General features: G+C 42.6%; 1 protein-coding gene across 1 annotated transcript in view; it reads left to right on the top strand.

Annotated features, from left to right (window-relative positions):
* Nucleotides 1-2,199: 2,199 nt before the first annotated feature.
* The window catches only part of LOC139423603 (E3 ubiquitin-protein ligase rnf213-alpha-like), a 41,769-nt gene continuing 31,085 nt past the window's right edge, over nt 2,200-12,883 (top strand). Inside the window, exons 1-10 of the mRNA XM_071175189.1 lie at nt 2,200-2,331; nt 3,494-3,615; nt 5,845-6,005; nt 6,312-7,208; nt 8,397-8,590; nt 10,244-10,414; nt 10,608-10,810; nt 11,030-11,319; nt 11,914-12,173; nt 12,648-12,857. Coding sequence (XP_071031290.1) covers nt 3,513-3,615; nt 5,845-6,005; nt 6,312-7,208; nt 8,397-8,590; nt 10,244-10,414; nt 10,608-10,810; nt 11,030-11,319; nt 11,914-12,173; nt 12,648-12,857 — 2,489 coding nt within the window. The 5' untranslated portion in view covers nt 2,200-2,331; nt 3,494-3,512. The remainder of the gene's footprint in view (nt 2,332-3,493; nt 3,616-5,844; nt 6,006-6,311; nt 7,209-8,396; nt 8,591-10,243; nt 10,415-10,607; nt 10,811-11,029; nt 11,320-11,913; nt 12,174-12,647; nt 12,858-12,883) is intronic.

The following is a 12,883-nucleotide window of genomic DNA, read 5'->3' as shown; positions in this document are numbered from 1 at the left end:
GTCTTTTTCAACTCTTTTTTTGAACCACCTTGCTCTCTTCCTTTTGGCGTCCATAGAGACCATTCCCCACTTCCTGCTGTTCTATCCATTCCTTCTGAGGGCCTCGAATGTACCTCCTGCCTCTTACAGTCCACCTACTTCCTCTTGGCGAACGCTGCTGCAAAAGCCTTTCCAATCCCCCACTTTCCAATCCCCCACTTTCCAATCCCCCACTTTCCAATCCCTCACTTTCCAATCCCTCACTTTCCAATCCCTCACTTTCCAATCCCTAACGTTCCAATCCCTAACTTTCCAATCCCTAACTTTCCAATCCCTAACTTAGCAATGTAAAGAATGTTAGCTGACATGGGCTAATCGACTATCTGTGACTGACATAAGAGTAGAACTGCTGATGCACAAACACATTTTGTAATTGAGTCTTGTGTAGTCTACTATTCCAATTCACAGAAATTTGCCAGTCTCACATTCTGAAAAAATATATAAAATGCAAATGTTTGGAATGGACTTGACTCAACATTATGAATCATGACATCATGCTGAACCAAGGAGAGAGGATATTTTCAATTGGGTACAAGACACTGTCACGTTCTGAATGTTGTGCTCTGTTGATTGTGCCCGTTTTCCCCTTGCATACATGAGTAATGGAGGTGGTTTGGTGAACTACGCTTGGTGAACTCGTGATGACCTTGCCTAAGACCAGGACCTGTATTCATAAAGCGCCTCAGAGGAGTGCTGATCTAGAAATCAGATCCCTCCCTGTCCATATAGTCTTACTCATTATGATCCAAGATAAAACTGATCCTAGACCAGCACTAGCACTCTAACATGCTTTATAAATACCGGCCCTGAAGATGAATGCCTAGGATATAGTTCGAACCCCAGTCAATAACACATGCTTACCTGTGTCCTCGTGACACTGCAGGATGGCGTCTAGCTGGACCACCAAACCTCCATTCAAGACGAGCAGATTGGACGCCATCTTCTCCACGGCCCGGCTGTCCAGCTGAATGTCAGGGCAAAGAACCTGGTCAACCTCTTCTTTCGATAACTCATCATGTGGTTTATAAGAGGAACACAAAGCTAGATTAGTTCCCCCTTGTCCCCCACCCTCATCATTCTTGTACTCGAATGACAGTAAAAGAATGACAGCACAAACAGCAATTATGTTAGCAAACTTTGCATCTCCACTGTTCTTAAAGTAAATGTATTTTTGTAAAATATTCAGTGGAAATTGTTAAAAGTAGTCCTTGTGCATAGAGTTGTACGGGTTGTTTAACTTTTCAATCATTGGTTTCTGCTTGACAAACATTTTAAGGGGAAAAATCGGAGTCTCAGCGTCACTCTGTTATCATGGAATTGCCCACAATTAAGATGCAATGATCAGTCACCCTTCAGATTTCCTTACTAGTAATAGGTACATTAATAAATCAATGTCTATTCGTTGCAAAAACTCCTCTTCACTTCCCATCATTGCCAACCCTCAGTCGACGAGCAGCCAAGCTGTATTCTAGACTTACTGTAATATGATGCCAGCATTGTATAAAGTTCTCACTTTAGAGCCTGCTCTGGCCACTTGGCTGGAGGTACAGCAGTAGTAGTAGCCTACTAGGGTGGTGTAGAGACAGCTGAGTCACAGTGATTGTAGAGAAAACGTCTGGGGGAGCTGTACACAGAGTACCCCCATCCACGCAGGGTGTATGGGGAAATCCCTGGGCTAGAAACCTGATCTGTGAGATCCACTGTCATAAGTGGATGCTGCTCAGTGTTCACCCTCACCATTACAGTAGAGGAGGACTTGTGCCTAAAAAATACATTGTTATTATAATGTTAATGCAATTAAGTCAGATATCATATTACTTTGAATCTCATTCAAATTCTATGATTAAATAATTGCACAAAAAAGCAAATGTCAAAGGTGGTTAAAGCATTGCACATTTAACTTGGCATGCAAGTTGATGACAAATAACCAGAAAAGTTTGCTTTAATTAATGGGCACGGGACCCAAACATACAGCAACTGCTATCAGTTCTTGATTAATCAATGAACCTTTATTGATTCACTTGGGGGAAAGAAGAATGGCAAAACATTATATGACCTTTACAGTTGGACAGTTTAAGGGCAAGAACATGCCATGTCATTCGGAAAACCCCCACCATGTAGCTGCCCTCGCTTGCCATGCATGTGATAAATTGGGAACTCACTGAATAAAATAGTTGGACAGTGGACACGGATTAGCTTGTTGACGCCCATTTCTCACAAAACGAAAGTGTAATTCTACTTCACCCATTTCGTGGAATGGTAAAACAACAGATCCTCGTGTGATTAACACAGGTAAATGTATACAGTAGCAAAGCTATTTTCAATTACCAACCGTTAGCACTGAGGTAGCCTTTTCGCTCCGAGAGACCTGTCCACATTCCCGGAGCCAAGAGACTAGCACTGAGGTCAGATGGTGTGGACGGCTTTGCCGGGCAACTCAATATAGCTAGCTAGCTAGGTCACGGTGTACTACGTAGCTAACAACAGTGTAGGCTATTTTCCAAACTAGTTGGATGGTAACTGCTTGAATCGAGGCAGTGAAGGGTTGGTGTCATGTCATAATAATGATCTAAATGTCAGATAGCAATACAGAACAAACTGCTGTACGTTGTCATGTCGGTGACGGGGTTTTGGCATTAATTTGCAATCGTTTAACGTTATATGGGAGATAGCTAGCTATATGTTAAAATTGATCTGTGGCCGGGCTTTTGTTTAGCTAGTTAGCCGCTATCTGAGTACCAGTCGTTTCAGCTAGAATTCCACTCTTTGTCGAGTGGATTGTAGCAATAGCTGAACAGAGCCGCGCCAGGCTAGCTACAAAGCTTGCTATTGATAATGTCAGTGCATTTCATCGTCATTTCCGAGGAGCTTTTGCATTCGTCAAATTGTAATACAGTTGGCTAGTTAATTATCCAGGCACTAGGCTGTTGTGTAGTTCTCTAGAAACGAAAGAGGAAGTGGCTATCGGCTGGGTAGCAGAGGATTCGTTTGGGACTGGATAATGTATCAATCGCTGGGTGGGCGTGGGCAGAGTTGCGCATTCAGGAACACCAACACTGTACTGACAACTTTCCGCTTTTCCCAAGGTAAACAGGAGCTAGCTCGGTTGCAATGTTATATATTATAATTACTTTGAAAAAATATTTAGGAAGGAAAAACAATTTCTAGTTCACTTAGCTACATGAAAAAAATGTGTTTGGGGGTAGAGCCATAACGTTAACAGAAGATATAGCCTGGACTGAAGATAACTTACTGTATGTATGGTTTTGGGGCAGTTATTATAGTCTGCCACAAAACAGATCGTAGAATATATTTGACTGGCTTTAGTTTAAGGAAGTGGCTATACCTTTAGCTGGCTAGTTGTTTCTCATATTTCATTGAACTTCAAGAACGTTTAAGTGAAAGATATATTTTGTCCCGAGCTCTGTCATACAGTGTTCCCTCTGAAATACAGACGCCATTGAAACTTCAAGATGAAGTGCACAGGTTGTGGCCATGTTGCGTTTGAGAAAACTGCTAGATTCTGCAGCCAGTGTGGCCATCAACTAGCTGCACCACCAGTCACCAAGGAGCCTGGTCAGTACTGCCCTGTAATGTTATGTTATATAAATAAATGTTCTTACTGTTTTACTTGAAGAAAGTAAATGGGGTTTTGTAAAAATGTCTGGAAATTGTTAAAACTAATCCTTGTGCATAGAGTTGTATGGGTTGTTTTACTTTGGTTTTTTGTTTGACATACATTTTAAACTGAAAAATCTGTCATTGTCACTCAGTTACCGTGGAATTGCCTGTATACAGTCCTCATTAAAAAAATATATATATATATATATATATAAAATATTAAAAAAATAATAATCTGACTCCGACCCTCCTGTCATGTAATCAAACTTGTCTGTACGTGAGTAAAATAACTACTAACTGTATCTTTATGAAGGCACATTTATTGCTAACTTGCAAGCCACATGAGAGAGAGAGATGCTTTCCTCATGAACCCCTACATTCCCACAGGCCCTCATTAACATATGGCCAATCAGGATGCAGTATACAAATAATACACACTTCTATCAAAATATGATTTATTTTACAACTGTAATGGTGAATGAAGAAAGAGGGGGATATATTTTAAATTGAACCTTTTATTTAACTAGGCTAGTCAGTTAAGGTCTCCCAAGTGGCGCAGTGGTCTACGGAACTGCATCTCGGCGCAGTCCCTGGTTCGACTCCAAGCCGTATCACATCCGGCTGTGATTGGGAGTCCCATAGGGTGTTGCACAATTGACCCAGCATCATTTGGGTTTGGCCGGGGTAGGCCGTCATTGTTATCTTGTATAAATTGATTTTGTCCCCCTACACCAAACGCGATCACGACATGCAGGTTAAAATATCAAAACAAACTCTGAACCAACTATATTAATTTGGGGACAGGTTGAAAAGCATTAAACATTTATGGCAATTTAGCTAGCTAGCTAGCTAGCACTATGGGACTCCCAATCACGGCCGGATGTGATACAGCCTGCATTCGAACCAGGGTGTCTGTAGTGACGCCTCTAGCACTGACATGCAGTGCCTTAAACCTCTGCGCCACTCGGGAGCCCCAATAGCCTACACCAATGTTCCTTCTAAGCTGTGCGCAGCTCCCCTCTTACTGCCATGCAGATGAAATACCAGTGCGCACAGAGAAGCATGAGATTGAACTTCACTCAACTTTCTAAAGAGTTTCCCTCTTTAGTTAACACTATCAACGTGTCACTCTGCTGTGGGACTTGTGCTCAAATCAACACTATATTAGACACTTTCAATGTAACATACCGAAACAAAATGAACTGTGCAAGAGTTAGTGCGAGAGATTTTCTTTTAGGCAGTGCACATTGGAGAAGGATTTGATTACATTGACATGCAGAACTTAGGCCCTTACTCTACACAGACCAGTGTGTCATAACCAATCAGCTCTGTAGTAGGCCTAAATGCAAATAGCCTTTGACATATATGGATCTGTGCAATTCACCCAGAACTGGACAACATCTGCTATCTTGAGTAGATATGCTTGTTTTGAAATCAAAGCGAGAGCTGCATGTAGCCACCTGTGCACATTTGTTCATATTCTTTTCTAGTTAGTGAGTTATTAGCCCAGTTATAGCTAATTTCTAGTCAACAATGGGGAGTGGTTGCTTCCTACAAGAGCACAAAATGTGTGCATTTCTAGCCATCTTTGAAAATCAAGTCATGTAAAGATATTTTTTTTGATGTCTTAAAGGGGCAGTGTTGTATTTTGAAATGGTCATGAATAAGCCAAGTAGGCAGAGTGTAGCATATTTTGTCTGATTCTCTGTAATAAATGGAATGGGAATAATAATGAGTTTTATTTTAAGTGGTTTCTTGCATCAAACACCACAACATTTTCAGGCACCTCCTTGTCTGAAGGACAAGTGGATAGACAGGTTAATGTCAAGCCCTGCATGTTGTTTTTCAGTCTCATGTAATGTAGGTCTACATTGAACACCACACATTTGCTGCTTCTGTAGTCTGAATGATAGAACAGCTATTTCCATGTTAAAATGTTATGGGATGCATTTTTCTCAATTGTTAACTGTAACTTAAAGCAGTAAAGCCTCAGTGTTCACAGTAAACGCGCACCAATGTTCAAGTTTGTGCTCACTAGACCTGAAATTTGCTCAGTGCCGAAAATGTTTTGAGTGAACATTGGCCTACACCAGACAGACAACCGAGGGAATTCTGATCAAGTTGACAATGTAATTCACAAGCACTAATGCAACTGATGATTTTTTTTTTGTTTTTCAAATGCAGACAACACTTCTGGAAGTTCACCTAAACCGTTAGATCCATCACTGGAGAGTGTGAATGAGAAGACGGAAATGGAGAGTGATGTGTCAACCCTGAATAACCGGGAAACTAACACTTCTCCGAAGCGGCCCAATGAAGAGCCCAACAGCAACCCTAAGAAAAAGGTGGATATTAAAACCAACATGTTTTTGAGAACTTCCTCGTTCTAATTTCTGATTTTTTAAATGTATTCTGTGTTTGAAAATATTTTTATCTGAAGATGTTGTTTTATCAGTCACTAAACTGTGTCAATAATACTGTCCAGGTATAGAAACTGATCACCTAGCTTGTAGGCCCCCAGGAAGAGTAGCTGCTGCTCCTGCAACAGCTAATAGGAATCCTAATAAGACACAAAATGTAAGTAATGTTGATTGACGGAAGAGTGGATATACTAAGGTTTGTTCTCTTTTTTCAACCTTTGGCTCAATCAGAGAAAAAAGAGGAAGAGGACCAAGAAGAAGAAGGACGGCAGCCCTGCGTCATTGGACTCTGACCAGCTGACCTCTGACTTGTCTGACATCTCCCTTATGGACAGCCATGGGAATAGCAGGAAACAGGACATTGCAGAGTCCTCTGACAGCGATGCCAGCGCCATGGACGAGACACCCAACTCACTTCATGACACTTCTGCCTTAGTGGAGAAACCAGCCAGTGCATCATCAGCAGCACCCAGTACAATCAGTCCATCTGAGAACACGTCTGACAATAAAGATCCTCCAAGCACTACCTCGTCACAGCCTGAGGCCAGCGCAGAGAGCCATTCTGCCGAAGGGAAAGATCAACAGCGCAGTGAAGAGAAAGACCGATCTCAGTCACCTACAAAACAGACCTCCAAGTCGGCTCCGAATGACACTCCTGCCTCTCTCACCGACTCGGCTGGCAAATCCACCACCACCACCATCCCTCCTCTTCAGTCAGCCTCAGTGGTATCGGCGAAGACCACTGACCAGAAAGCTCCAAAGGATGCTGACGCAAAGACCACTGAACAGAAATCTCCAAAGGATGCTGACTCAAAGATCGCTGACCAGAAAGCTCCAAAGGATGCTGACGTAAAGACCGCTGACCAGAAAGCTCCAAAGGATGCTGACTCAAAGACCGCTGAACAGAAATCTCCAAAGGATGCTGACGTAAAGAGCACTAAGAACAAGAAAGACGTGGCCAACTCAAAGCAGACGAACCTGAACCAGAATGCGAACGTGAACCAGAATGCTAAGCAGAACCAGACCAGACAAGACAAACAGAAAGGGACAGATGATCAGCAGAACCAGGATTCGAAGCAAACCACCGCTGGTAATAAGATGGTGTTTGGCACTCAGAAGAAATCAGAGGTAATGTAGCTGCTTGACATTACAAAATACACTGAGGGTACTAAACATGCTCTTTCCATGACATAGACTGACCAGGTGAATCCATGTGAAAGCTATGATTCCTTATTGACTTCACTTGTTAAATCCACTTCAAGCCTTGAGACAATTGAGACATGGAGTGTGTATGTGTGCCGTTCAGAGGGTGAATGGGCAAGACAAAATATTGAAGTGCCTTTGAACTGGGTATAGTAGTAGGTGCCAGGAGCATCGGTTTTGACTGTGTCTAGAACTGCAATGCTGCTGGACATTTTAACACCTTGTGGAGTCCATGCCCCGACAAATTGAGGCTGTTCTAAGGGCACAATATAAGGTATTCCTAATGTTTTGTACACTGGTCCAATTGTGCGCCGTTCTATGGGACTCCAGGCCACGGCTGGTTGTGGCGCAGCCCGGAATATGAACCCGGGTCTGCGATGCAGTGTCTTAGACCGCTGTGCCACTCAGGAGAAGCAGGTTTTCTTTTTCAATAAAATATATTTGTGTTGCTATGATACGGGCTAGTATTTATTTCCATAAGGTAACCCTAACTTAATATAGCCCGTATTATAAACCTGTATTATGGCAACATTTGCCACCATGTGTGCTAATTAACTAGATTTGTCAAAAATACTGCTTAGACTAGGTTATTATGGCTGATGGAGTTTGTTTTGTCTAAGGGTGTGGGGGGAGCTTGTTTCCTTCCCTGACGTGGTGTGTGTTTGAGATCAACTACATTGTCGTCAGACTGCGCAGAACCACTGATCTACAAATCACCTTTAATTTTAGTCTTGAGTAATTATATTCTGTGCTTCACCCTGCTGAAACTCATCCGCTCAAACACACTATTTACATTTTAACATTTGACTTACAATCAGCACATTCAATTAAGATTGGTATAACAAGCACATATCAGAGTCATTTCAAGTGAAACCTTCCTCATAAAAGCAGGTATCAGTGAAATCCGTGCTAGTAAGAAAATATAAGTTCCAGTATGCACACGAGAAAGATGAGTAGAGTAGTAAGGTGTTCTGTTTTTTGCCCTAGGTGTAGGGTGCCAGGGAGGTCAACCAAGGTACTGAGAGACCCATCTCTTTAAAGAGCACCTTGGTTGACCTCTGGCCAGGTGGAGAGCAGACTGATCCTCAAACTATCTGTTTCCCCTCATGCCAGGTGGAGAGCAGAGGCTCCAGTGTGGACCCACAGGGGAAGGTGGAGAACATGGAGGTCCAGCAGCAGCCTTCCCGTGGGGGGGGAGATGCCTCCTCCCCTACACCACAGAGCCCAGGCGTCAAGAAAGAGAAACAGAAAGACAACAAAAGCGATGACTCTGAAGCCAAGGGTCAGGATGTTCCACCGCCAAAAAGGTATTTACAAGTCTTGTGTTGTTCATAACAGAAATCACACAATTATAACATGAAGAACCTAAAAGGCACACTTTTCTTGCATTGATCAACATCTATAGGTGCACAAAAGCACTTTCAAAAACACCCACAGACTCGCACAGCGCTACTATCCACTGTTGTCTGTGTACACAATGTTGTGTTTATTTCCAAACACGTTTCTGAGAGAGGAAATCCACTCTGCAGGTACAGAAGCAAAGTAAGTATTCATACTCCTTGACTTATTCTACATGTTGTTGTCTTCCAGCCTGAATTCAAAATGGTTTAAATACATGTATTTGTCTCAACAATCTACAAACAAACCCATAATGACGTAATAATGTTTTTAGAATTTTTGCAAATTGATTGAAAAGTAAATACAGAAATATTTCATTTACATAATTATTCACACCCCTAAGTTAATACTTTGTAGAAATCGCTGTTGGTGGCGATTTTAGCTGTGAATCTTTTTGGGTAAGTCTCTAAGAGCATTTCACTCGTCAAGCTCTGTCGAGTTGATCGTTACTTGCTAGACAGCCATTTTCAAGGCTTGCCATACATTTTAAAGATGATTTTAGCGAACTGTAACAAGGTCACTCAGGAACATTCAATGGCGTCTTGGGAAGCAACTCCCAGTGTATATTTGGCCTTGTGTTTTAGGTTATTGTCTTGCTGAAAGGTGAATTTGTCTCTGAAAGATTTTCCTCTAGGATTTTGCCTGCACTTATAGCTGTATTCTGTTCCTTTAAAAAAAATATAATGTTATTCCCCTTTTTTCACCCCAATTTCATGGTATCCAATTGGTAGTAGTTACAGTCTTGTCTCATTGCTGCAACTCCCATACGGACTTGGGAGAGGCAAAGGTCGAGAGCCATGTCCTCCGAAACACAACCCAAGGACCCATGGACCTCCCGGTCGCGGTCGGCTGCGACAGAGCCTGTGCTCGAACGCAGAGTCTCTGGTGTCACAGCTAGCACTGCGATGCAGTGCCTTGGACTGTTTATTTTTATCCCAAAAAACTCCCTAGTACTTGCCGATGACAAGCATACCCATAACATGATGCTTCCACCACTGTGCATTGAAAAACCTCCCAAGTCTTTGTGGTTGAATCTGTGTTTGAAATTCAGTACTCAATTGTGTGGTACAGAAATCATGATCACCACTATTATTGAACATGGAATGAGTACATGCAATTTAAGCATATTTTTTACTCCTGAATTTAATTAGGCTTTCCATAACAAAAGGTTTGAATACTTACTGACTCAAGACATTTCAGCTTTATATTTTTTATTATTTTCTACAAACAAAATTCCACTTTGACATTGTGTGTGGTGTGTGTGTGTGTGTGTGTGGATCAGTGACATAATCTCAATTGAATCCATTTTAAATTTGGGCTGTAACACAACCCAATGTGGAAAAGGTAGTGAATACTTTCTGAGTGCCCTGTATGAGGAAGGGTGGAGATGGGGATTGAACCCCAGTCTCCGGTGGGGGAGGTGCTTGTGCCCGGGAGTGTTACACATTCCACCATGGATCAGCACATTTTAAATCCCTTTTATCAGTACCGATCACACTGCCACTTGGCTAATACAATACTCATGATTATACTCTGATTCATTTTGTTTGGTCCAATTGCAGGATTCCTCCAGGGAAAAAACAGCTCTCTGCAAGGGAGAGACTCACAATCTATTTCCACGCTGTCCTCTCGAAGGATTTCAAGCTGAACCCGGACGAGGATCGCATCTTCATCAGGGCTGGGGGGAACATTGGGAACTGGAAAACCGATTCCGTTGAGCTCACTGTGTCTAAGTAGGTTTTTATATACATGTATCAGCCGTCAAGACAGTTTAGCCAAATATGTTGAATATTTATTCATTAGGAACCTGCTTATAATGTTCAACGTTGTTCCCATCTATCTCACATAGAAAACAACCGACTCGTGGGGGGGGTTAAATGTATATGATGTGTAACAGAGGATAAACCAATGCATTACCTCCTACAGGGATCTTGGAGAGCATGGGTTCCTAGTCGAAGGGAGCTTGATCACAAGCAAATCTAATGCAACTGTGTCCATACCATACAAGTACCTCGTCTACAAGCTTAAAAAGCAAAAGTACGAGTATGAGTACATATACAAACTGGATTCTAACTACCCCACCACCAACAGATGTCTTTTTGTCAAATCCCATCTGCTTAATGAAGAAGGTGGGTGCAGTTGCTATAACAACTTCTATAGCAGTTCTTTATTGTAAGTCACTGATTTTAAAATGTTCAATTTTCTTCATGGAAGTTCAAAACCTTGTTGGTTTTTATCATACATCTATTTGGTATTGCTCGTCTATTTATGCTCACACTGTCTTACATGTGAGGAAATTGTTTAAAATGTACGCAAATATATTAAGCAATGATTTTGTTTGGTTTCAGGGGACTGGCATCAGTATGATGACATCATCTGTGTGGAGCCATCCAAGAACGTGCTCAAGCGGCTAAAAGACGCTTTATGGCCGGAACAAAGGAAAAGTGTCATCGAAGGCCGAGAAATTGCAGGGAAAGTTATGCTGGAGAGTATATTTGACCTCCTCAGGAGCTGGACTGACATTAACTTCAAGAGTTTCCTCAATCAGCTGAATCAGTTTTACCAGATCTACGGGAACCCGTTTGTCTATGAGGAGACACATAAGAAATGGTACTCCTTAGACTACGATGAAAAAGATGTAAGTGAAATTGTTAATGTCACACCGGCTCTGGAGCTCTCTCCTTCCACCTATCCGAAACTCCGAATCCCTCTCCATCTTCCAGTGCTGCCTAAAGACCCACTGCTTCACCCTGGCCTAGATGTACCCCCACCCCCACCTACCTGAATGCTAATGCATGCACTGATGTTACCCCCCGCCCCCTAGCTGTTTGGCTTTTGCTTGTTTTGCTGTCTCCTGCCCTGCCTCCCCTCTTCTGATTTATCCCAGTTATTTTGTTGCTGTTAGAAGTGAAATGAGAGCAAGCATTTCACTGTGTCTATTTGCTTGACTTGTAGAAAAGATGACAACCACTCATATGATTTTAACTCTGCCCAATAAACGTGCGGACGCTGCACAATGCTGTAAATGTATAGAGGTAATATTGTGTGTGGGAATGATCATTTCTATAATGATTGATGTTGTTTTTTCACACGTATTTTTCATTTGGTTGTCTTATTGTACGTTTCTTTTGTATGTGGAAAGGAAAAGCAAATGGATGAGTGTTGAGTTGCAGTGTGCAACCGTCCCCAAAACAAATCTGTTAACATTCACTGTTTGTTCTGCCTCCCCAAGGTCAGGAAGCTGCTGAAGCAGTTCATGCTGGATAACGTTGTTCCTCAGCTGCAGAAGGAGGGTGAGGGGAAGAGCTGCTTCATCCAGGACCCCATGAGGGCAGCTGTGGTCATGCTGTACGTGTGGAAGCAGTTCGGCCTCAAGCTGGACCACGGAGAGTCCACCCGGCTCTGCAGCGCCCTGTGCTTGCCCAAGCTGCCCAAAGACTCCTTTCTGCAGTACTGGACCGACTTCGCCCAAGCCGTCTCCGGTCTCAAAAAGTGGGTTTTGGCGTCAGGATTTCTGCTTATTTTGTGCCTATTGCAGACATTATGATTATTGTTTATTTTTATACAAGATGTAATCATTTGTATTAGTCAAACTGAGTAATATATTTTATACACATCTTCTCAAAACAGTTTCTAACAAAGTGCTTGTTAGTGGATGAGTTGATGCTGATTTAGTGGATGAGTTGATGGATGAGTTAGTGGATGAGTTGATGCTGAGTTAGTGGATGAGTTGATGCTGAGTTAGTGGATGAGTTGATGCTGAGTTAGTGGATGAGTTGATGCTGAGTTAGTGGATGAGTTGATGCTGAGTTAGTGGATGAGTTGATGGATGAGTTAGTGGATGAGTTGATGCTGAGTTAGTGGATGAGTTGATGGATGAGTTAGTGGATGAGTTGACGGATGAGTTAACGCTGATGCATTTCTTTTTGTGTGGAAATCAACCTGTTGTATTTTTCTCTGCACTAGCCTGCCAGACATGTTGGTGGCTCTGATCAACAGTGTGAAGACTGAAGGGCCCCGGTGGATTTTGGTGCTCCCCCTGCTCCACCTCCTCAAGGGATCCTCCAAACCGTTCACACCCATATCTACCACAGTCACCCCCAAGTACGAGCAGTCCTGGGCGGGCCTCCAAGGCCTCAAAGCAGACTACATGACACACAACAGCCAGGACAGGAGGTACAGTCCTTCTATTCTCCCGGTTG

This window comes from Oncorhynchus clarkii, chromosome 13 (genome assembly GCF_045791955.1).
Source record: "Oncorhynchus clarkii lewisi isolate Uvic-CL-2024 chromosome 13, UVic_Ocla_1.0, whole genome shotgun sequence".
Lineage (NCBI taxonomy): Eukaryota > Metazoa > Chordata > Actinopteri > Salmoniformes > Salmonidae > Oncorhynchus > Oncorhynchus clarkii.
The sequence above is the reverse complement of the archived record's forward strand: the minus strand, read 5'-3'. Positions and strand labels throughout refer to the sequence as shown.